Below are 23,883 nucleotides of genomic sequence, written 5' to 3' on the forward strand. Positions count from 1 at the left end.
CTGAAATATGAATATAAAATATATTGTACGTAAATTAAAATAAATTTTTTATTATTAATATGATATAAAAGTAAAATTTGTTATATTAATTATATGTTATATGTTTCTAAATAATGAATATTTTTAAAAGCTTAATCATTTTCTATTTTTTATTTTTTACTTATATGTTACTTATACATGATTATTAAAAATATATTAATTATAGTATATTTAAATCAATTTTTTTTTTAAATATTAATTATGTTTTGCCTATTTACTTTAATAGCTTATTTTAAGTAATATTACTCATTCTATTACTAAAACAGTGTTGCCAAATTCAATACCACGTATCTATGATACTTAAAGATGTAGGTTATATTTCAGATAAAATTGATTCAAATCACTTAGAAGATTTAATTGTGATATTTTATTGTACCAATGTCTATACGTTCAAATTTTAAAAAATGGATTGTAGGATTTGGTGCATTAGGTGGTGCTATGTTTTTTTATCCAAATGATAATGATAATAATAATCAATTTTTACACACACATAAATTTGGAATAGCAGCTTCTAGTTGGGATTATAATTGGGATAGGTATATATATGTATTCTTTGGTATTGTTATTATTGTCATTCGTATAAATATTTTAAAATATAATATGTAACACATAATTAAAATTATATTTCATATCTCTTTCGTTATTATTTTATTATAATATAATATATTTCGTTATTATTATATTATATTTATATATATTATTTTTTAGCATATATTATAAATAAATATGCAAATTTATTAAAATAAAATTAAAAATAATATATTTAAATAATTTGATTATTAAATAAAATATTATTTTTTATTGCGTTTAAAATTTTAATATATCATATTAAATTTTATTAAATTTTAATATTATTATTATTTTGTTGATATTTTATTATTAAATATATATGTTAAATATTTATTATTTTTCATATTATTAAATATTATTGTTATATTCATATTATTATTTATGTAACAAATATATAGCAATGTATAAAATATATTTATAAAATATATTTAATAATACATATAATATGTTTTTATATAATAATTATATCAAATATTTTTAATTATTAATTTTAATAATTAATTTTAATAATTAATTTTTTCATATTCTTTCATATAATTATTTTATTAGTTATTATCATTTTTCAATTAATTTTTATATTTTTACTATTATATTTTATTATATCTTTAGGCGAGATCCAAAAAGTTTAGTAAAACCAATGAAAATAGATAATGAATCTAATCAAAATTTATATAATAAACAATTAATAAGTAAAACAGCAAAAGCTATACGTCATATAATTTTAATTCGTCATGGACAATATAATGTAGAAGCTAAAACAGATACAGATGGAATACTTACAGATCTTGGTTGGTATTTATTTATAACATTTATTTACATGTTAAATTTATTTTAATAATTTTTAAAATAATTTGACACATTTATCAAGTTCATATATTGTATATATATATATATATATATATATATTTAATATAAATAATATTAAATAATAAATGAAATAAAAATTATATAAAATAATGATTTATGATATAATATTAAGTTTCTATATAAAATTATTTTATTAAAAATTTAATTAAATGTTAAATTATTTTATTATATTGAACAAAATGTATTTAAATTTCTTCTTTATATATGTAATGTATATTACTATTATAGCAGTATTACTATAATAGTTATTATATTAGTATTACTATAATAGTATATATTTAATAAAATTTTTAAAATTTTATAAAGGTAGACAACAAGCTGAGGCAACAGGGAAAAGATTACAAGAATTAGGTTTTCCATATACTTTACTTGTACATTCAACAATGACAAGAGCACAAGAAACTGCTAAAATTATAGGAAAAGGCCTTAAGAATGTACCAATAAAATGTGATTTGCTTCTTAATGAAGGTGCACCAATTCAACCCGATCCACCATCATCTAACTGGAAACCTGAAGTAAATGTAAATATATAAACTAAAAAAATTATAAATATTTATATTTTAAAAAATATTTATTTAAAATAATATTGCATAAAAGATATTAATATATTTCAGTTTTATAGAGATGGACCTAGAATAGAAGCTGCATTTAGAAAATATTTTCATCGTGCAGATTTTGCTCAAGAAAAAGACTCTTATACAATTCTTGTTTGTCATGCAAATATTATTAGATATTTTGTATGCAGGTAAACTATTTTGTATATATTATTGATTAATACAAGTTAATATTATTTTTCTTTAATTCATTCCAGAGCATTACAATTTCCACCTCAAAGTTGGTTGCGTTTAAGTTTGAATCATGCTAGTATTACATGGATTACTATTTATCCTGATGGTATTGTAAAATTATGGGCTTTTGGTGATACAGGACATATGAAACCACAGCTGTTTTTATAATTAAATTTAAAATAGCATATCATTTTATTTAATAAAAAACATTTATGTTATCTATATTTCATTTTTGTATACAAGTTTTACAAAATTATAATTTTTGTTTTATTTCATTCATAAAACTGTATCATTTTTGTAAAAATTTTATAAACATAACAAATGTAAATACGTTTTAAATATAAAAAGAACAATATTTAAAAATATTTCAAAAAAAAATATTTCAATTGTTTTTTTATTTCTACAATTTGCAAATTATAAAATAAAATTAAAAAATATTATTTTTCTCATAGTTTTGAAAAACTAATAAATATATAAATAATTTCGTATGAAAAAAAAAATTTAAAAATTGTATTTAACATTTTATAACAATTTTATAAAAATTTATTTATTCTAAAAAAAAAATAAACAATTATTAAATCAAGTTTATTTATATTAATCAAATTATTTATATTAATAAATTGATATAGAAAAATAAATAAAATATTTTAAAATTGTAAATTAATCTTGTTTCTTTTAGATTTTAATCACATGGTTTTGTTTACTTCCTTTGATTTAATTCATTGGACAGACTATAGAAATAATGATTGTTAGATAAATAAATTTCCAAAATTTGAGAGAATTTTCTAATTTTATTTTTTTATCTTATCATTCATATTAAAATAGTATTTTACATATTTTTTTTCTTATTAGAATATATTTGTTATTTTTATTATTATTATTAAAAAAAAGCAAAAAAAATTACAAATTCAAAGACATTCTATACATGAGCAGCATTGATTTAAATGATTAAAAACTTTGGTCGTGGAAATTTATAATAATAATGCCTATACGTTTGAATTTAAAAAAATGGATTGCTGGATGTGGTGTAATAGGTGGTGCAATGCTTTTTTATCCAAATGATAACGATCATGTTCATTCATCACAAAAACAACATTCTTGGATAACACCTTCATCTTGGGGCAGATGGGATCATAATTGGGATAGGTTATATTTATTATTACTATCATAGTTATTTATGAAAATATTATATTGATTTATAAATCAATATAATATGATTTATAATATATATTGATTTTATAAATCAATTATTATATAATTAAAATCTTTTTTCATATTTTTCTTAATAAAATTAAATAATTTGTAATTAAATAAATAAATTAATTTTTTAATAAATATATATATTTTGTATAAACGTAAAAAAATATATTTTTTATCTTATTTAAATAAAATATTAATTTTTATTTTTAAGTATAAATTCATCTAATGTAATTAATATTATAATATTATAATTATTTCTATTTATTATATCTATTTAAGATTTTTTAATAAATAAAATATAACTATAATATTTTAATATTAATATATATAACTAATATATAACTATATATTATATTATGTATTATATTATATATTATTATATATTATATATATTATACTTCATTTTTATTTTTGTTTTAAAAATAGTATGAATAAAAATATTATATTATAAATTAGAAATATTTATAAATTTTATTTATTTAATATTTATTTATTTATTTATTTAATATTTATTTATTTATTTATTTATTTAATATAATGTTCTGTAAAATTCTGTGAATTTTATATTTTTGTTTTATTATTTAAAAATTCAATTTATTATATTCATTTATAGACGACATCCAGAATGGTTAGCAAACGTAGCTAAATCAGATGAACAAGAAACTGATAAAGAATCGCGTAAAAAAAGATCAATTAAGAAATCAAATGTGAAACATCATATAATTTTAATTCGTCATGGACAATATAATACAAAAGGCAAAACAGATTCAGATCGAACACTTACAACTCTTGGTTGGTATCAAATAATATATTATAATTTTAAATATATTAAATTTTTATAATAAAAATATAAATCTATTAAGAAAATATATATTAATAATTATGAAAGTTTTAAAATATAAAGGTAGGCAACAAGCAGAGGCAACAGGAAAGAGATTACAGGAATTAGGGTTACCATATTCTTTAATTGTACAATCAACAATAATTCGAGCTAAAGAAACTGCTAAAATTATAGAAAAATATCTTAAAGATATTACACTCAAAGAAGATTCTGTACTTAGTGAAGGTATGCCAATTGCACCTGATCCTCCAATTAATGTTTGGAATTCTGAAGTAGTTGTAAGTATATTATAATATTATAATACAATTATATAATATAATAATATTATAAATACAATTATTAAAAGTTTTATTTTTGGAATATTATATATTTTTGTATATTATATTATGAAAAAGAAATGAAAAATTTTAGAACTTAGTTCTCATTAAATCATTTTTTTTTTTTAATATATTATAATATTACTTTTTTTTAATGTATTTCAGGTTTATGAAGATGGACCTAGAATAGAAGCTGCATTTAGAAAGTATTTTCATCGTCCAGAACCTAGTCAGGAAAAAGATTCATATGTTATTCTTGTTTGCCATGCAAACGTTATTAGATATTTTGTTTGTCGGTAATATATTGTTAAATAAAAATAGAATTAAAAATTCATATGTAAAATTTATGTATCATTATTTTATTTGTTTTAGAGCATTGCAATTTCCACCTGAAGGTTGGTTACGTTTAAGTTTAAATCATGGAAGTATTACATGGGTATCTATTCGTCCTAATGGAAGGGTAACATTAAGAAGTTTAGGTGATAGTGGACATATGGAACCACAGCTTATTTCATCTTATTAAATCATATAATTTATTTATTCGTTTAGTAATGAAATATTTAAATCATGCAATTTATAATTTGCTAAAAATGAAATATTTTTAATTATTTATAAAACCATTAATATCATATTTTCAAAAAATTTTTATACTTGCATAAAATAATATTTTTTAAATAAAAAAATTATATGCAATGCATAGAATATTTTGAAAATAAGGAAGAATATATGTATATGATTTTATTGTGTATTAGCATTATAGAAGTTAAATAATGTATTGTAACCATAATGTGCCATGATTTGTTTTTGTGTATAAAAATTTATATATTATAATATTGATAACAGACATTTTTCCAGATTACAATGTATTGTTAATACAATTTCTATACAATATTTTAATTAACTATTTTATTACATACATATATATTATATTAAAAAGAAAAATCTTATATTCTATATTATAAATGTGTTTTTTATCAGAATTATATAAAATCCTAATATACTACTGAATACTTTTTAGGTACTTTTTATTTTTATATATTTTATAAATACATTAAATTATGCAATTGACAATCTCATAGATTTCCTAGAGTAATATCTTTGCAACGCTGCTTCAAATTCAGGACCAATTGTTCTTTTTTCCCAAATTTTAGATCGTTCTTTTTTTTCTGCTTCTATTTTTGCTTTTAAACTAATAGTTTTTCTTTCAGTTTCATCATTATTTTCAGATTTTTCTAATATTTTATCATCATTTTTTGAATTGAAAGTATTTTCTATTTTAGTTTCATTAAGATTTTCTTTAGATTTAATATTTTCAGTTTGTTGCTTTTGTTTTTTAGCATCACATTCTATTTCTACAGTTTCTTTTTCAATATTTTTACGTTTTTCAGATAAAATAATGTTTACTTTATTTTCCATTTTTTCTTCAATTTCAATTTCTGTGTCACTGTCTTCTACTTTTCTTTGTCTATATTGTCTATTTTTTTTTATTTCTTTATTTTTAATTTGTTCTTTATTTACAGCACTGATATCTATCTTTTTAGTTACATTATCAAAATCACTTTCATCATTATTTATATTGTTTTTGATTTCAGATTTCTCTGAAGATTGAGTAGTCTGCACATACAAATGTCTATAAAATCCTGACATATCTTGCTGTTTTTTAACATCTGCAATAGCTTCTAATTTATCCATTCTATTTTCTTCTTCTTCCATCCTTTTAAATTCTTCTAATTTTGCTCTATAAGCAGAAGTAACAAAACTTTCTTTATCTGCATACATTGTTCCCTCTGCTTCTCGTTCTTTTTGAACCATTCTTTCTATTCTATATTCTTGTTCTTTTTTTCTTCGTTCAGCAGCTTTCAAAAGATTTTGAATATATTTTGGTTTCTTTTTTTCATCTTTTGTAGATTTAGATTGATCTTTTTTTCTTTCTATATCATCATATACTTCATCATATTGGAATATTGTTGGGTTTTCTTTCAATGCTTTTTGCATATTTAATTTTATTTGTTTTTTTATTTTGTTTTTTTCTCCTTCTGCCTGAAGAGCTTTTTTAACCCAATCTGTACCATCTTCTTCATCTGAATCATTACTATCACCAAATATATTGTTAACCTTTGGAATAATATGTTGTTTTTTAGATAAAATTAAACCGTATCTAAAATTTATTATGATGATTAATAATTTATTTATTTTTTTTTATATTCAATTTTATTATTACTATTTTTATTACTTACTGTTTTTCTTCTTTAATATCAGACATATTTATACAATATTATTTATTAAACTCTCACAAATATTTATGTGATTATATTGAAGATATTATAGGTTTTTTATGTTTTTTACGTTTGCAAGCATTATAATATTTCTTTAATATAATTTTATTAAAATAAATTTAAATAAAATATAAACAAATTTTAAAATTTAAACAATACTAAAATATTTAAAAAAAAAGGATGTAATATATATATATTTTGTTATAATATGTTATAGAACTTATATATATAATAGTTTAGAATCAATTTTAGAATAGGTTATGATTAATTATGCATAAACGTTTTTTTAATATTAATATAAAATTTTTTGATTAAATTGTAACATTTTTATATTTTTTAAAAATATTTCTACAAATTCTAACGTACAGAATCTAAAAATGATGATTTCGATTAAAATTTATTCAAGTTAAAAATTATAGAAAGGCATTTTTACTTTTTTAGGAATTTTTCGAATTATTACTGATTACATACACGATTTTTATTTTATTAATTAAAGAATAAAATATGCGCTAAATTCAAATTATATTTCGATTTAAAAATTTAAAATAAATAAGTATATATTATTATACATATGTATAATTAAAAAATGAGTTTGAATAATTATTTTTAATAGATCGAATATAATCATAAAAATGAAGATTATCAGTAAACCAATATATCATAATTTTTAAATAAGATTATATAATCTCGTGAAGTTGAGCAATGAATAAAATAATTCTTTACTGTTCAGATTGCCAACTTTTCAAAACATGCTTTTAGTACTTGTACAATTTATACTATATATTATTCATAGTAATTTTTCTATCCTTTTCTACTTACGCTTACATTTGTGTGGACGTCATCAGTCATCAGTCATTAATCATCAGTCATCAGTCATCAGTACATACTTATATTATATTGATATTGTATAAATATATTGCTTTCTGTAGAATGTTTCATTGAAAATAAAAAGTTTTTTATATTTTTACACAAAAAAAAATATCTAAATATGGCACACATAAGTATCATATATACCATGCCGTTTATGATATTATTTGTTGGAATTATTTATGGTTTTGCGATTAATTCTGAAAATAAATTAGAAGAAAATTTTATCATTCCACATTATACACATTATGAAGAACTTCAACAGTTATTTAATTCATTGGTTCAAAAATATCCAAATTTGGCAAAAGTATTCTCCATAGGAAAATCAGTGGAAGGTAGAAATTTGTTAGTTCTTGAAATTTCTGAGAATGTTAAAGAACGAAAATTGTGTGAACCAATGGTGAAATATGTTGCTAATATGCATGGTGATGAAGCTGTTGGTAGAGAATTATTAGTATATCTTGCCCAATATTTTCTACATAATTATGGAAAGGATGAAAGAATTACAAAGTTGATCAATAATACTGATATATATCTTATGCCATCAATGAATCCTGATGGATTTGAAAAATCAGAGGTAAAATTTATATTTATTATTATTTTATAATTTATTATTTTTTATCTTTATAATATATAAGTTAATTTATATAATTTATATAAATTCTGATTTAATATTTTTTTACATATTTAGGAAGGAAAATGTGAATCCAAAAAAGACTTTTCAGGTCGTGAAAATGCAAATCATGTTGATTTAAATAGAAATTTTCCAGATCAATTTGATAGAAGAACTAATCATCTCCAAAAAGGTGGTAATATATTAGATGGACGTCAAAATGAAACAGTAGCTATGATGACTTGGATTGCTACAGAACCATTTGTATTATCAGGAAATCTTCATGGAGGTGCTGTTGTAGCAAGCTATCCTTATGATTCTGGGTAATATGATATAATATTTATATTTTTAATCTTGAATTATTAAATTATAAAATATTATTTATTAATTTGAAATTTACATAATATATTATTTTTTAGTAGTTTAACTAGTTGCTGTACTGAAAGTAAAAGTCCAGATGATGAATTATTTAAATATTTAGCACATACATATGCAGATAACCATCCTCAAATGCGTACAGGTCATGCATGTGAGTCAGATGTCTTTCAAGGTGGTGTCATCAATGGAGCATATTGGTGAGTATACTTTAAATTTTTATTTTTAAAAAATATAAATTTTGTTTGTGGAAAGGAAATATTTTTATTTGTTTTAGGTATGAAGTTATTGGAGGAATGCAAGATTTTAATTATGCTCGTTCTAATGCATTTGAAATAACATTTGAACTTAGTTGTTGTAAATATCCAAATGCTTCAGAAATGCCAGAATATTGGAAATTAAATAAGGAATCTCTTATAACATATTTTGAACAAGCTCATATTGGAATAAAAGGTTTTTAGATGTTCATTAAATAACATAATTCTTAATCAATGATATTAAATATTAATTTGTGATATATATTAAGGTATATATCATAAATTAGTTTTTGGTTTTTTAAATAATAGGTCTTGTAAGAGATATAGATGGTCAACCAATAGAAGGAGCAACTATTATTGTACATGGAATAAACCATAATGTTTCAAGTACAAATCATGGAGAATATTGGCGATTATTATTACCTGGAAGTTATTATATTCATGCAGAAGCATGGGGGTGAATATATTTAAATAAAGAATTTATTTATTCTGAGTTTATTTAATATTAATTATATGATTAAATATATTTAGTATTATTTAAAAATTATTCTTTAATTTTGATTAATTGTTAATTTATCATTTATTTAATAACATTTTATTTATATATAACTTTTTTTAATTTTAGATATCATTCAAGTGAACCAATAAATGTTATAGTAAATTCAGGTGAACCAACTATTGTCAATTTCACTTTAAAACAGGACAATTATGATCAAGGTAATCAAGATGCACATTTAGTTCGTATGCTCCTACTTCCTAATCAATATCATGCACTTTATAAATTAATATCTTATGATGATATGTGAATTATTAGTTATATTTTATATAATTATATTATTTATTTTTTTTATTTTTTTACGAAATTAAAATTATAAAATAAAACTTTTATTTGTATATTTATTATTTATAAATTTATAATCATTTTTAATGAATTAATTATTTTATCATGTTTATTATTTTCATTTTTACAGCATTGATATGATCATAACACAAGATTATTTGATACTTCTATTTCCAATACATTTTATTATAATTTATGTTTCTATTAGTTCAAACAAATATAAAAAATATACACAAGGTATGGAGAAAAATATCAAATTTTGCAATTTATAGAAAACTTATACTTATTTATATTGAAAATTATGTACTTACTAAACACAGTGAATTACTATAAGCACAGTGAAATTGAAGCATAAACATATAAATTTTATATATAATTTTAATATTTTTATATTTTTATATTTTTATATTTATAGTTATTAATTACGTTTTTTATTATTTATTTTATTTTAAACGTAAAAAAAAAAAATATTTTGAAAAAGCATATAATTTTTAAATAAAAGCATGCAAGGAATGTTGTAATAGTTGTATAAAATATAATTAAAAAAATAATAAATTTAAAATTTTAAATAATTGATCTATACATTTTATAAATGTAAAATTAAATGAATATATTATAAGAGAAAAATATTATGTACTAAACATATCTTTTTTATGATACATATTTTTTTTATTGAATAATTTTTGTTATCAAGGAAATAACAAATTTTGATTTTATATTTTAATATAATTTAATATTTTTTATTTAAATATTCTATTATTTTTATTTTTTATTTAATTATTCTTTTTATATTTATTTTATATCAATAATAAATATTTATAAGAACAAATAAAAATTCTAAAAATTATAAAGATATATTTTAGTATATTTAAATTATTATTAAATATGTTTATTTAAAAATTCATATTAAATTATTATTTATTTAGTTAAATTTAACTAATGTAATAATTTTATAAAATAGAAAAAAATATATGAAGTAAATATATGAGAAATGCATTAAAAAATTTTTAGCAACGATAAATATTTATCATGTAATTTTATTAATATTAACAAAAAGATATAAAATAATGAATGATGTTTATGATTATATTTGTAATTTTATGTATAGCATAATATATATAATCAAATTAAATGTACAATATTTAAAATTGAAAAAATAAACTATTATATTTGTGTCAAACAATGATTTAGTTTTCTCAAATATCTTCCAGCCTTTTCCTATAATTTTTTATTCTTTAAATGATAATATTTCAAATGTTTTTGTGATATGTTATTCACAGCTTCTTTTTTTTATTGGTCTTTTATATTTTATTCAATGTTCTATTTTGTGTTCTCTATACCTTGTGTTTTATTATATATATAAAAATATTTTATATATTATATATATTATAATTTATATTTTTTATATTTTTATTATATTTTTATCTTCACATTTTTTTATTTATATGAAAAACTTATGAAAAAAAATTATAAATATAAATTATAAATATGATTATAAATATATTTTATATTAAATTTAATTTTTACAATATATATAAATTTTATTAATAATTTTAGTTGCTTTTAGTTTTAATATTATGTTAATTTATAGGGAAATTAAAGTCAGACAAAGTTGAGGAAATTATCAAATCTGTTGATAAATATGGTTTTCTCCATAATACGGAATTCAAGCATCATAATTACATAGCAATGGAAAAGTATTTGAAAGAATTAAATTTAAATTATCCAAATATTACAAGACTCTATAGTATTGGACAATCTATAAAAAAACGACAATTATATGTTATGGAAATAACAGAAAATCCTGGAAAACATAGTAAAAATAAACCTGAAATAAAATATATAGGAAATATGCATGGTAATGAAGTTGTTGGTAGAGAAATTTTATTATTGTTGTTAAAATATCTTTGTGAAAATTTTGGAAATGACAAAAGAGTTACAAAAATATTAAAAAATGTAAGATTACATGTAATGCCAAGTATGAATCCAGATGGCTATGAAATTTCTAAAGAAGGAGATGTAGATGGTATACAAGGAAGGACAAATGCTAAAGGAGTTGATCTCAACAGAAATTTTCCTGATCAATACGAAACCAATAATGTATGAATTTAAATTTTTTAATTGTTTAAGATATTTAATACATTATTTATATTTATAAGTATATTAAATTGATTCTAATTATCTTATAGTATAATAAAAAACAAGAAACAGAAACAAAAGCTGTAATGAATTGGATTGCAAGTATTCCATTTGTACTTTCTGCTAATTTTCATGGAGGAGCATTAGTAGCAAATTATCCATATGATAATAAACCAGAATATGCAGCTAATGGAGAAAATCCTAGTCCAGATGATAAAGTTTTTAAAGCTTTAGCATTAGCATATTCAAATGCTCATCCTCGTATGCATCTTGGAGAACCATGTCCTTCATTTTCGAATGGACGATTAAATACAGAATCAAATGTGCTAGAAAAAAGTTTTCCAAATGGTATAACTAATGGTGCTGCTTGGTATTCTGTTAATGGAGGCATGCAAGATTATAATTATGTTCATAGTAATGATTTTGAAATTACAATAGAAGTAGGATGTACAAAATTTCCAAATGTAACTGAACTACCAAACTATTGGTTACAAAATAGAGAACCTCTTCTACGTCTTATTGAAATGGTATTACTCACACATATGCATATCCATACGCATACGCACACGTATATGCGCATGCGCGCACATACATGTATATTGTAAAAATAATTTTTAATTTTAATTAAATATTTTTATTTACAGTCTCGTAAAGGAATACATGGTGTAATACGTTCATCAATTGGAAATCCTATACCTCATGCTAAAATATCTATAGAAGGAATTAAACATGATATTTATGCAGCTAATGATGGAGATTATTGGCGCCTTTTGGTTCCAGGAAAATACAATGTTACAGTTAATGCAGTAGGATATGAATCTCAAATGCAAACTGTAACAATATCAAATGGAATTAATTTTGGAGAAGGAGAAGTGACATTGGATTTCACATTAATGCGAGATGATCCTGAACATTGGTATAATCATATATTAGCTAATTTTAAGAATTTTTTGAAAGTAAAGAATATTTTAATATAATTCTTATATAGATTGTATTACAATTTACAGAATAATGATATTTATGTGTTGTTGAATATTAAAACAAATTGTATTTGTTAAGGAATCATAAAAATTTCATTTTATGAAGAAATTAAGAATTTCACAAAAGTAAATATTTTAACTTGTTACAAAATACATTAACCATGAGAAAATAAATTACAATTATATTTTAATTAACAGAACAAATTATTAGAATAATTTATTGAATAATCATGTTATGTTTTTTAATTATCATTGAATATTAAAAAGAAATAGATTTTTTAAACAATAGATTTCTTGAACAAAATAAAATGAACAATATCAAAATTTATTTAATTTAACATAAAAATATAAATTTTTGTTCCTTAATTTATTAACATTTATATTTTAATTTTTAATTATAATTATATATTATAATAATAATTATAATTATATATTTAATAAATTATATATTAAAGTAAAAATATAATTTCTTATTTTAGGTCATCTGCTTATGATTTTCGATTAATGGCAAATTTACAGAACGTATATTTAAAAAATGCAGAATTAAGTGCTAGATTTAGTCAATTAGAAAGTCATCAACCAAATATTGCAGAATTTCTAGCAGGAGAATCATTAATTAATATGGCTATTCATTCTTTAAAAGTTACAAATAATGTAAATATATTATTAAAATTTTATATTATATTATAATTATATATCATATAAAATTTTTAACTTTATTTTTTCACAAAAATTAATAAATAAAATTAAAAAATTTATTAATTATAGATAGGTGCACCAGAAGAAAATAAATTTCATATTGGTTTAATTGGAGGATTATTTGCATCTCAACCAATAGGAAGAGAAATTCTATTACGATTAGCAACTCATATTTTGATGGGAAATCAAATTGGAGATCCTCCTATAGAAAGAATATTGAATAACTCTGTATTACATTTTATACCTGGGATAGATCCTGGTTTTGATAATATATTTAATATGCAAGATTGTAATCCAATTTTATATGATGAAGTAGGAAAAAAATTATTACAGCAAAATATTGTTAATTCGAATAAATTAAATAAAATCACTAATGCATTTAAAACAATGTTACTTAATGAAGGATATGATGTGATAATAATATTAGGAAGTGGAGCACTTGAAGTTAGGTATTAAAAATTGCATAAGTATTAATATTGTATAAGAATATATTTTTTATTTTTTTATAATAATAAAATATATTTTTATTTTACTTAGTTATACAGATGATAATTTGAATGTATATGAAAATCTAGCCAAAAATTATGAACATTCATTACGGAAAGGAACTTGTAATTTTCTTAATAATGATATTAAGGAAGTACAAAATTATATTAAAAATGAATATAATATACCAGTAGTAAGTAATATATATTTATTAATATATGAAATTATTTTTTATTTCTATTAATTGTTTATTTTATTATTTTAAGATAAACATCTATATATATTTAAATAATTATATTTTTAGATAAGTATCAATATGGATTGTTGTAAGTATCCACATCCAGGATCTATTCCAATTATTTGGCGCGAAAATTTATTACCTTTAAAGAAACTTATTCATGGACTTACAACTGGTATTCGTGCAATAGTAACAGACATTAATGATGTTCCTTTAAGAAAAGCTACAGTTAAGATTGGAACTAATAATTATCATGTTTCTAAAAACATGGCTTATTTCAAGATTATTGTTCTTCCTGGTGAATATATTTTAACATTTTTCTGTGAAGGTTACATTAAACAAACTATAAAAATTCATGTAAATTATGAAAGTATAACTAATCTTTATATTAAATTGATAAAACATCATATTAAAAAAGTAGAACATCAAAAATATGATGAAGATCAAGAAACAAATATTGTAAATCAAGTTTTGATTGATTTGAATAATAAATATTCACAATTATCAATTTTACATACTATTGGTAAATCACAAATAGGTACTCGAATAATGTGTTTAGAAATTGGAAATGAAAATAATAAACAGATTGATCGGCCATCTATAGCTTTTGTAGCAGGTATTTCAAATGGTGCAGCTGTAACATCTAAAATTTTACTTTATTTTGCAAAGTATTTACTAGATCATTATCAAAAAGATATTAGAATAACTAATTATTTAGATCAATTTACGATATATATCGCACCGGATTTATCCCAAAATTCTAATGACAATCAAACTTGTACATCAAGTATAATGAATAACTTACAATTTCCTATTAATAATGAATTAACTACTGATGCAAGTATGATAATTAATTGGTTTAAAAATATTAATGCTGTATTAGCAATAAATTTGAACATTGGTTCACAACATATTGAAATTCCATTTGCGGGAAAGTATGGAAAAATACATGAACAAATATATAATACAGATGACGATGATATATTACAAGATTTAGCATTATTATATACAAAATACAATATTCATATGACATCTAAAGATTCGCAATGTAATAATAATTTAAATATAAATACTAATGGGATTATTCATGGTGGGATAGGGATAAGTGGAAAAAGAGAACATTCATTAATGGATTATCTTTATTTAAATACAAGTACTCTGATGTTAAATATATATGTAACATGTTGTAACACAGATGATTCAAAAAATATATGGGAAGATAATAAATCTAGTTTATTAGCAATGATAGAAAAACTTAATGAAGGAATAAAAGGATATGTTCTTGATGAAAACAATCATCCAATTGAAAATGCTATTTTATCATATAATCAATCAATACATCACATCAAAAGTGGTATACATGGAGCTTATTGGCTTTTGTTTCAACCTGGTACTCATGTTATAAGTGCCACTGCATCTAAATACATTCAGCAGACTAAAGTGTTTATCACACCAGATATACATAATATTTCGTATTTAATATTCAAATTAAAATATGACAACAATTATTTGGGAATGCCCAGAATTGTTTTTATTATACTTTTAAGTAAGATATTCAGTATCTTTACAATATATTTGTAATTATATAAATTGTATTGTAATTATATGTAAATACATACATATCATAATGTTTTATAATAATATAATCATAAATTATATTTTTATAGGTATTCTATGTTTGGGAATTATTATATGTTCTATTTTTATTTGTATCAACTGTCAATCTTCCAAAAATTTAGAAAAAAATAATTGGCGTCAATATTCATTTAGTTTACTAAAAGATGGTACAAGTTTTTTTGATGATGATGAAAAAGAAATTGAAATATTTAAAAGACCATTAAATGGTAAGTTTTAGAATAACAATAACAAAAATATAAATTTTCGAAATCTATATAAGTATACTTATATTTATGTATATTTATGATGTATATTTATAAAAATTAGAAAAAAATTAGAATTAGAAAATTAGAAAAATTAGAAAAAATTAGAAAAAAAATTATTTTAATTTTCTTTTAATAAAATAACAGTTTCCAAACATTTACTACAAATTATTAATTTAAGATTGTATCATATTTATTTATTTCATTAGTATTTCACAGTTTAAACTTTTTTAGGACATACACAAATTAAAGAAATTACAAAACCATATTTTGATGATGATAATATGTCAAGTTCTGAAGATAGTGATTTAGAATTTGTTAGACCAAGTAAAGAGTGGGAAGAAGAACCAACTAAAGAACATAGATAATATATATTATATATATATATTATATAACATAAATATAAAAAGAAAGATATTTTTTTATATAATATTTAAATTATACATAAAAATATAAAAATTAAAGAAAAAATTACTAACAAATAATTTTAGAATATTAAAACATTGTAATTTTCTTTCAATTTATTGTATAAACAATTATATTTACTAAATTGTAAAATGATTTTCAAAAATACCTTTTCCAAAATAATTTATCAATTTAAATCAAGATAAAAAAAATATTAAAAAAACTGAAAATTACTATATGTATAAAAACTATTGTATTTATAATAATATAAAATAGATTTATAGTAAGATAAAATAAAAGAGAAGTATAATGAATTTTGTTTGAAAAAGAAAAAAATATATGTTTTAAGATATATAATTGATTTATAGTTTTATATGAAATACAAGACTAATATTTTATATAATATAAATATGAATTATATTCTAAACTCTTTTTGTATGTCATTTATATATGATTTAATATAATATAAATCAATGGAAATTTTTTAAAATAACATATCTTTTGTGCACAAAATTTAAAAGTAATAAAAAATAAAAATAATAAAATTTTCAAATTTAAAAAATTAAAATATTAAATATATTAATAAATTTAAAATGTACAACATTTAATTTATATTTTCTTTAAAGATTTAAAAAATGTGAAAAATATTTATAGAAAATTTATTATAATTAAATATACTTTGTACAAAAATATGGATAATCATTATCTATATTATTTATCATTTATCATTCATATATAAATAATTAAAGTGCTTTTCTAAATTAATTTTATATATTAATAAGTTCAAGAAGTCAAATATTTTTATATATTTTTTATATAATAATATTATAATTATATTACATATTAATTTACATTATATACAATTAAATCAAATTATATTTTACACTGTAAGGTTATAAAAATTAATTTCATTTTGAAATTAAGAAATTGTAATTAATTGTAATTAAAAATTGCAAATATTTACTTATTATTTATAATATTATTAACTAATATAATATTTATAATTTTAATATTATTATAAAATTTAAGATTTTTAATACGAAACAAAAAAAATTATTTATTTATTATATGTATTTTATAGTATTTATTCGTAAAATTTCTATTTACAATGATTAATACATAATACATATAGATTTGTTTATTATTTGTTTCAACAATAAATATTTTACAGTTCCGATTAATATCAATAATTAATGCTGATAAAACGAAATAAAACGAACTCAGAAGTAAATACTAGTTTACATTTCATTTTAAAATACAAATTGAAATGATGTAATTTTAAAAATTAAATAAATTTCATATATGTTTTTTTTTTTTTATATATTGTATTTATAGAAATATATAAATTATTTTTATAAAAAATAATTAATATTTATTAATATTATATTAAACTTACTTATTTTTTAAATAATTTTATATTGAGCTACATTTTGCTTTGCAGTATTGAAGATTGAAAATAGGGGAACTAAGTGAAATATCTAGTGGAAATTTATTCGAAGATACAGAAAATTTAATAAAGTTGCTTTCGAATGTTGTGTATGGATTATTTAAGAATCATAGACATTTAATCATAATTTATGTATGTTTTATTTGAAAAGAATAAAAAAAATAACATTAATATTAATATCAAATATCTTAATATTTAAAAAAATATATACAGAAATGAGAAATTTATAACAGAATTCGGGACACGTGATATCTATTTGACAATTTTCATTTTCTTTGTATAATTGTGTAAATATTATTTTTTGCAAATTTTACAAAGAATATTAAAATACGCCAAGTCTTTTTAAAAAGGTATGTTTTATTAATTTTTTATTATTATAATGATAGGAAAATATTAAGATATATTTTATAATTTATTATTTTTAAACATTTCTAGATTTGAGAAATTAAAAAATGGCAAAAAGAATACAACCATCTTGGGTTCCACCAGAAAGAAAAAATAGCTCAGTTCTTAAATTGTATAATAGTTTAACTAGAAATAAAGAAATATTTGTTCCTCAATTTGGAAATCATATATTATGGTATAGTTGTGGACCTACTGTTTATGATGCATCACATATGGGACATGCTAGGTAATTGTAAAATTAAATTACAAAATAGAATTGTGTAATATGAAATACAGAATATTTACTTTTATATTTTCTTATTAATTTTTATTGTTATTTAGATCGTACATGTCTTTTGATATAATAAGACGTGTATTATCTGATTATTTTGGATATGATATTTTATATGTGATGAATATTACTGATATAGATGATAAAATTATAAAAAGAGCTAGACAAAATTATTTATATGAAAAATATATAAAAGAAAATCATACGCTTGATAAAATTTTGGATGATGCAAAAAATGTAATGTATATCTTTGAAGATACTGTAAAGAGTACAACTGATACAGATAAAAAATATATACTACAGAATATATTATGCAATGTAGAAAAAGCTATTGAAAATCTTGAAGATGCAGTAAAACTTAAAGATGAAGATAAAATGAAGGAATTTCAAGAAGTATACATATTTCTTTTACATTGTATAAAATACATTAAATAATGAATTTATAAATAGTAATAATGCCATTATTTATAATATTAATAATATTATTAATAAAATTATTAATTATTAATAATATTATTAATTTTATTTAATAATTTATCTAAAGATACTATGTTTGTAACTTCTATGGATGCAGTTGTTATTAAAAGAAGTACGAGATCCTTTGGCAGAATGGTTGGATAAAGAAAAAGGTGCTATGGTTACAGAACATTCAATTTTTACCAAATTATCGCAACATTGGGAACAGGAATTTCATAAAGATATGGATTCTTTAAATGTAAAATTAAATATTATTTATAATTATGTATTTTTTGTAATGTTATTTTATTATTTGAAATATCAAATTAAACATATGAAAAATGTTTAATTATGATTTAAAAAATTAAATATATTTTTTAGGTATTAAGACCAAATGTTTTGACTAGAGTTAGTGAGTACATACCAGAAATTATAGAATTTATTAAAAAAATTATAGAAAATGGAATTGCATATGAAAGTAATGGTTCTGTATATTTTGATGTTTCTACTTTTAATAAACAAGATAAACATTATTATGCCAAACTTGTTCCAGAAGCATATGGTGATACATTGAGTTTACAAGAAGGAGAAGGTAAATATTAAAATTTTTTTAAAAAACTCTTGTATCAAATTTTTATTGAAAATTTTTTTATTAGGAGATTTAAGCACTTCAGAGATATCTGAAAAAAGATCGCCAATTGATTTTGCACTTTGGAAATGTTCAAAAGAAGGAGAACCATGGTGGGAAAGTCCTTGGGGTAAAGGACGACCTGGTTGGCACATAGAATGTTCAGTTATGGCATCTATAATTTGTGGAGAAAGTTTAGATATTCATACTGGTGGAGTAGATTTAAAGTTTCCCCATCATGATAATGAAATAGCACAAGCAGAAGCATACTTTAATAATTCTAATTGGGTTAGATATTTTCTCCATTCTGGTCATTTGACCATAGCAGGATGTAAAATGTCTAAATCATTAAAAAATTTTATTACTATACAAGATGCATTAAAAAAGTATTCAGCAAGACAACTTAGACTTGCATTTCTTTTACATTCATGGAAAGATACATTAGATTATAGTGATAATACCATGCATATGGCTATTCAATATGAAAAATTTTTAAATGTAAATATAACACACATTATGAAATTTTATTATTTAATAATATAATGTAGATAAAATTTATTATTTGTATTACAGGAATTTTTTTTAAATGTAAAATGTAAAATTAGATCTTTGGGTTCTGAAACGAATATCAATACTTTTATTAAATGGAGTAATTTCGAAATAGAATTAAATGAAAAATTTTATAATACCAGAGATCTTGTACATAATGCATTATGTGGTAAGAAAGTATTTATAAATTATCTATATATATTTGTAGGATATTTTTAGAAATCGATTTTGGGACAATTTTAAAATTCAAAACAAATATAAAAATAGTAAATTGCTTATAAATAAAAAATAAGCTTCAATCGGTATTATATATCAATTTTTTGTATTTTGTAAACTTTGCCGTTTAAAATCAACATTTCAAAAGTCTTCCACGAATATATTAACATTCTATAATATATTTCTTTCTTTATAATATATTTTTTCTTTTATTATTAAATACATTATTGTTATATTATCGATATTTAAAAGATACGTTTTATTTTAGATAATATTGATACAAGGAACGCACTTGATGCAATTAGAGACCTTGTGACACATTGTAATATTTATATGAAAGAAATTAAACAACCAAATACATTATTACTTAGAGATGTTGCAGTTTATATTACAAAAATGTTTACTATATTTGGTACTATATCATATTCACATGATGCTATTGGTTTTCCAATAGATAGTAATATCGTGAAATTAAATGTATGGTTTATATTTTTATATATATATTTTTTTTATTTATATTTTGAATTTTTCATTATGGATTTCATTATAAAGGTTGAACAGGCTGTTATGCCATATCTTGAAATTTTGGCAAATTTCCGTGAAAAAGTAAGAAATCATGCTAAAACTTTGAAAGCTACTACTATTCTTGAAGAATGTGATACATTACGTGATGATATTTTACCAAATATTGGAGTTCGTTTAGAGGATAGTAATAATGAAATTTGTAAAATTAAATTAGTAAATAAAGAAGATCTTTTAAAAGAAAAAGAATCTAAGAAGAAAATGGAATTAGAGAAAATGCTAGAAAAAGAAAAGAAAAAAGCAGAAATTGCTGCGACAGCTGCAATGAAAGAAATACAGAGGAAGATTCCCCCTTCTGAGATCTTTAAGTTAGAAAGAAATAAATATTCTCGATTTGATAGCAACGTACGTAGAATTGTTTATAATAATATATAATTTTTTTCATAATTAAAAAATTTAAAACTTTTTTTCTTATTTAGGGTTTACCGACGCATGATATCAATGGTAAAGAAATTAGTAAAGGGCAAATAAAAAAACTGCAAAAGTTTCAACAAGCGCAAAAAAAGAGATATAACGAATATCTCGCTTCTATTTAATAAAACGCTTAATATAGTATTAATCTTGTATATTAGAAAGGTGATTGTTTAAGAAAAACATTGATCTCACCTTTTTAAAATATTTATTTTCACGTTAACTTTTTTTATCACTGCATTGTTCATTAATTTATTATTGTTTATGAACATAACAACATGCATATATAATATTTATATTTATCTTTGTATTATTAAAAATTAATTAAAAAATTATTTTTAACTTAATTTAAAATTTTTTTTATATTTTATAAATTAAAATTTATAAGTTTATAAGTTATTTATCATTATTATGTTATTAAATAAGGATAAATTTACAATTATATTATTATAATGAAATATATCAAAAATATATATAAATTTATTTGTAAAATTTGAATTAGCAATTCTTCTATAAAATTAATTTATAATTATAGAATTAAAATTAATCATTCAATTCGCTTTTGTTGAATCGAAACAATTTATACGCTAAAAATTGCGCAATATCATATTTTTATTTTATGTCTACCTAAATAAACAGCATATAGAAATTAATATGATATGTTATTATAGAAACGTAAAGCCTATTTTAATATAAAGAAAATAAATAAAAAAATTTAGTATTAATGATGCCATTTCATTGATGAATAAAAACTCTAATTTACTCTAATACTAATGTGTAAAGAGGTATTTTAGACTGATTTTAAAGATAAGAAAATCGACAAGAGAAGGACTAAAGAGAAAGTACTATTAATTTTGTTATATGATTTTATGGCAGCATAAAGAGATAAAATAAATACCTAAATATATCAAATTTTAAAAAATTTTATATATCTCTTCTCAAATTATACTTTTCTGATAATAAAATTATAAAACTTGGTAAAAAAAATGATATTTTTAAAATTCGAAAAAAATTTGTATCATTTTTTAATCATTTTCTTTTAATACAAAATTGTGATTTGTAAATGAGACGCAATCAAAAATTTTTATTATAAAATAGTAGGAAAATATAACCCGGAAGAGATATGTACATTTTTCTATTTTCAAGAATAAAAATTTTGTAAAAGATATTGCATATTTATAATCCGTGTATTAGATGAAGATGAATTAAATTCTTAATATACATTACATGTAGATTTATGTACACATTTTAATACATGTTCAATATTATGATTTTTAGATATTATAAAACAAATTGTTATTTTTGGTCAAAAATCATTTTGATAATATATAATGTACAATTAAAAGCATAAAAAGATTAATTACTAAATATTAAATATTAAATAAATTTGTTAAACAGTAAGACAAGCTAGACAAGTATTTATATTACTAGACTAATCTAAATAAACTAAATAATTTTCTCAAATAATATTTCGATTAAAATGATATAATTATCAATCTTTCAATTTTGATGTATATTATAAAATAGTTAATATTTCGCTATAAAATAAAATATGATCAAAGATAAATATGAAAAGAAAAAATTGAATGAAGTATCAAAAAATATAGTAAGCTTTCATAATAAAAGTAAAATATAATTTTATAATTTAATTTTATCAAATATAATTCATGGAATGATTTTTTAATTATCAAAAAAAAAAAAAAAAAATAAAGAATAATCAGATAAAGAATAATATCATATCGATAATAAAGTGCAAGCATAACTTTCAAATACGATAGATAATGTCGGTGTATAGATAAAGTTACGATTTGATCGTGCAAAATATTTTGCGACACGTCATCATTGGATTTGCTAGAGACCTGAAACAAAATAAACTTCGCACCATTTCCATCCTACCGGATGAATCTGACATGCGATGCTGTCCATTATTAAAGCATAATACCCCTTTCACAATGACGCGTGAGTCGGTGTGTGACAGCTTTATAAATGTAAAAGCTGTATAATGGCCGACGAAGCAGGCCGATATTCATCCCGCATTCAGGAACTGTGAAAACGCGAAGCGAATGGGTCGTGTATCACGAGCTTTTCCAACTCGAGAAAATACGTCGGACTGATAATGTCTTATATCGAAAACGGGATGAAATAATTAGGAAATATCTCTTCGTTTTGATTTTTCTATTAAAATGAATAATATATGCAAATATATTTGGAATAATATTTTAATAAAATTATGAAATTCA

At 20.0% G+C, this 23,883-nt stretch overlaps 5 protein-coding genes across 9 annotated transcripts; 4 read left to right on the forward strand and 1 right to left on the reverse strand.

Annotated features, from left to right (window-relative positions):
• The first annotated feature begins 268 nt into the window (after positions 1-268).
• LOC122719336 (serine/threonine-protein phosphatase PGAM5, mitochondrial-like) lies at positions 269-2,488 on the forward strand. Of its 2 annotated transcripts, none has more exons than XM_043945070.1 (5): positions 269-575; positions 1,219-1,397; positions 1,783-1,991; positions 2,091-2,221; positions 2,288-2,488. In XM_043945070.1, the coding sequence occupies exons 1-5, from the start codon at positions 418-420 to the stop codon at positions 2,430-2,432; spliced, it is 822 nt and encodes a 273-aa protein (XP_043801005.1). In that variant the 5' UTR covers positions 269-417; the 3' UTR covers positions 2,433-2,488. The 2 variants fall into 2 exon arrangements, with proteins under 2 accessions (XP_043801005.1, XP_043801003.1); XM_043945068.1 differs by having other exon boundaries at positions 275-575; positions 1,783-1,997.
• Positions 2,489-3,066: 578 nt separating this feature from the next.
• On the forward strand, positions 3,067-5,459 carry LOC122719311 (serine/threonine-protein phosphatase PGAM5, mitochondrial-like). Of its 2 annotated transcripts, none has more exons than XM_043945020.1 (5): positions 3,067-3,410; positions 4,078-4,256; positions 4,354-4,583; positions 4,788-4,918; positions 4,995-5,459. In XM_043945020.1, the coding sequence occupies exons 1-5, from the start codon at positions 3,247-3,249 to the stop codon at positions 5,143-5,145; spliced, it is 855 nt and encodes a 284-aa protein (XP_043800955.1). In that variant the 5' UTR covers positions 3,067-3,246; the 3' UTR covers positions 5,146-5,459. The 2 variants fall into 2 exon arrangements, with proteins under 2 accessions (XP_043800955.1, XP_043800956.1); XM_043945021.1 differs by having other exon boundaries at positions 3,072-3,410; positions 4,369-4,583.
• A 171-nt stretch (positions 5,460-5,630) lies between these two features.
• LOC122719310 (nuclear speckle splicing regulatory protein 1) lies at positions 5,631-6,916 on the reverse strand. Its single transcript, XM_043945019.1, has 2 exons — positions 6,860-6,916; positions 5,631-6,780 (listed from the first exon to the last, which is right to left on the reverse strand). The coding sequence occupies exons 1-2, from the start codon at positions 6,883-6,885 to the stop codon at positions 5,679-5,681; spliced, it is 1,128 nt and encodes a 375-aa protein (XP_043800954.1). The 5' UTR covers positions 6,886-6,916; the 3' UTR covers positions 5,631-5,678.
• Positions 6,917-7,755: 839 nt separating this feature from the next.
• On the forward strand, positions 7,756-16,748 carry LOC122719329 (carboxypeptidase D). 2 transcript variants are annotated; one of them, XM_043945051.1, is made up of 15 exons: positions 7,756-8,342; positions 8,457-8,701; positions 8,798-8,953; positions 9,031-9,206; positions 9,320-9,467; positions 9,636-9,727; positions 11,443-11,951; positions 12,041-12,517; positions 12,635-12,906; positions 13,450-13,624; positions 13,739-14,118; positions 14,207-14,348; positions 14,460-15,939; positions 16,061-16,237; positions 16,508-16,748. In XM_043945051.1, exons 1-15 carry the CDS (start codon positions 7,887-7,889, stop codon positions 16,639-16,641), a joined length of 5,019 nt encoding a protein of 1,672 aa, XP_043800986.1. In that variant the 5' UTR covers positions 7,756-7,886; the 3' UTR covers positions 16,642-16,748. The 2 variants fall into 2 exon arrangements, with proteins under 2 accessions (XP_043800986.1, XP_043800987.1); XM_043945052.1 differs by having other exon boundaries at positions 8,801-8,953.
• Positions 16,749-18,132: 1,384 nt separating this feature from the next.
• On the forward strand, positions 18,133-21,897 carry LOC122719330 (cysteine--tRNA ligase, cytoplasmic). 2 transcript variants are annotated; one of them, XM_043945054.1, is made up of 10 exons: positions 18,137-18,475; positions 18,561-18,756; positions 18,852-19,194; positions 19,376-19,516; positions 19,639-19,849; positions 19,914-20,383; positions 20,459-20,603; positions 20,919-21,127; positions 21,203-21,577; positions 21,652-21,897. In XM_043945054.1, exons 2-10 carry the CDS (start codon positions 18,578-18,580, stop codon positions 21,766-21,768), a joined length of 2,190 nt encoding a protein of 729 aa, XP_043800989.1. In that variant the 5' UTR covers positions 18,137-18,475; positions 18,561-18,577; the 3' UTR covers positions 21,769-21,897. The 2 variants fall into 2 exon arrangements, with proteins under 2 accessions (XP_043800988.1, XP_043800989.1); XM_043945053.1 differs by having other exon boundaries at positions 18,133-18,475; positions 20,919-21,577.
• The last annotated feature ends 1,986 nt before the right edge of the window (positions 21,898-23,883 follow it).

The sequence above is a fragment of the Apis laboriosa genome, unplaced genomic scaffold (assembly GCF_014066325.1).
Source record: "Apis laboriosa isolate Shangri-la unplaced genomic scaffold, ASM1406632v1 scaffold74_cov149, whole genome shotgun sequence".
Taxonomy (NCBI): Eukaryota; Metazoa; Arthropoda; class Insecta; order Hymenoptera; family Apidae; genus Apis; species Apis laboriosa.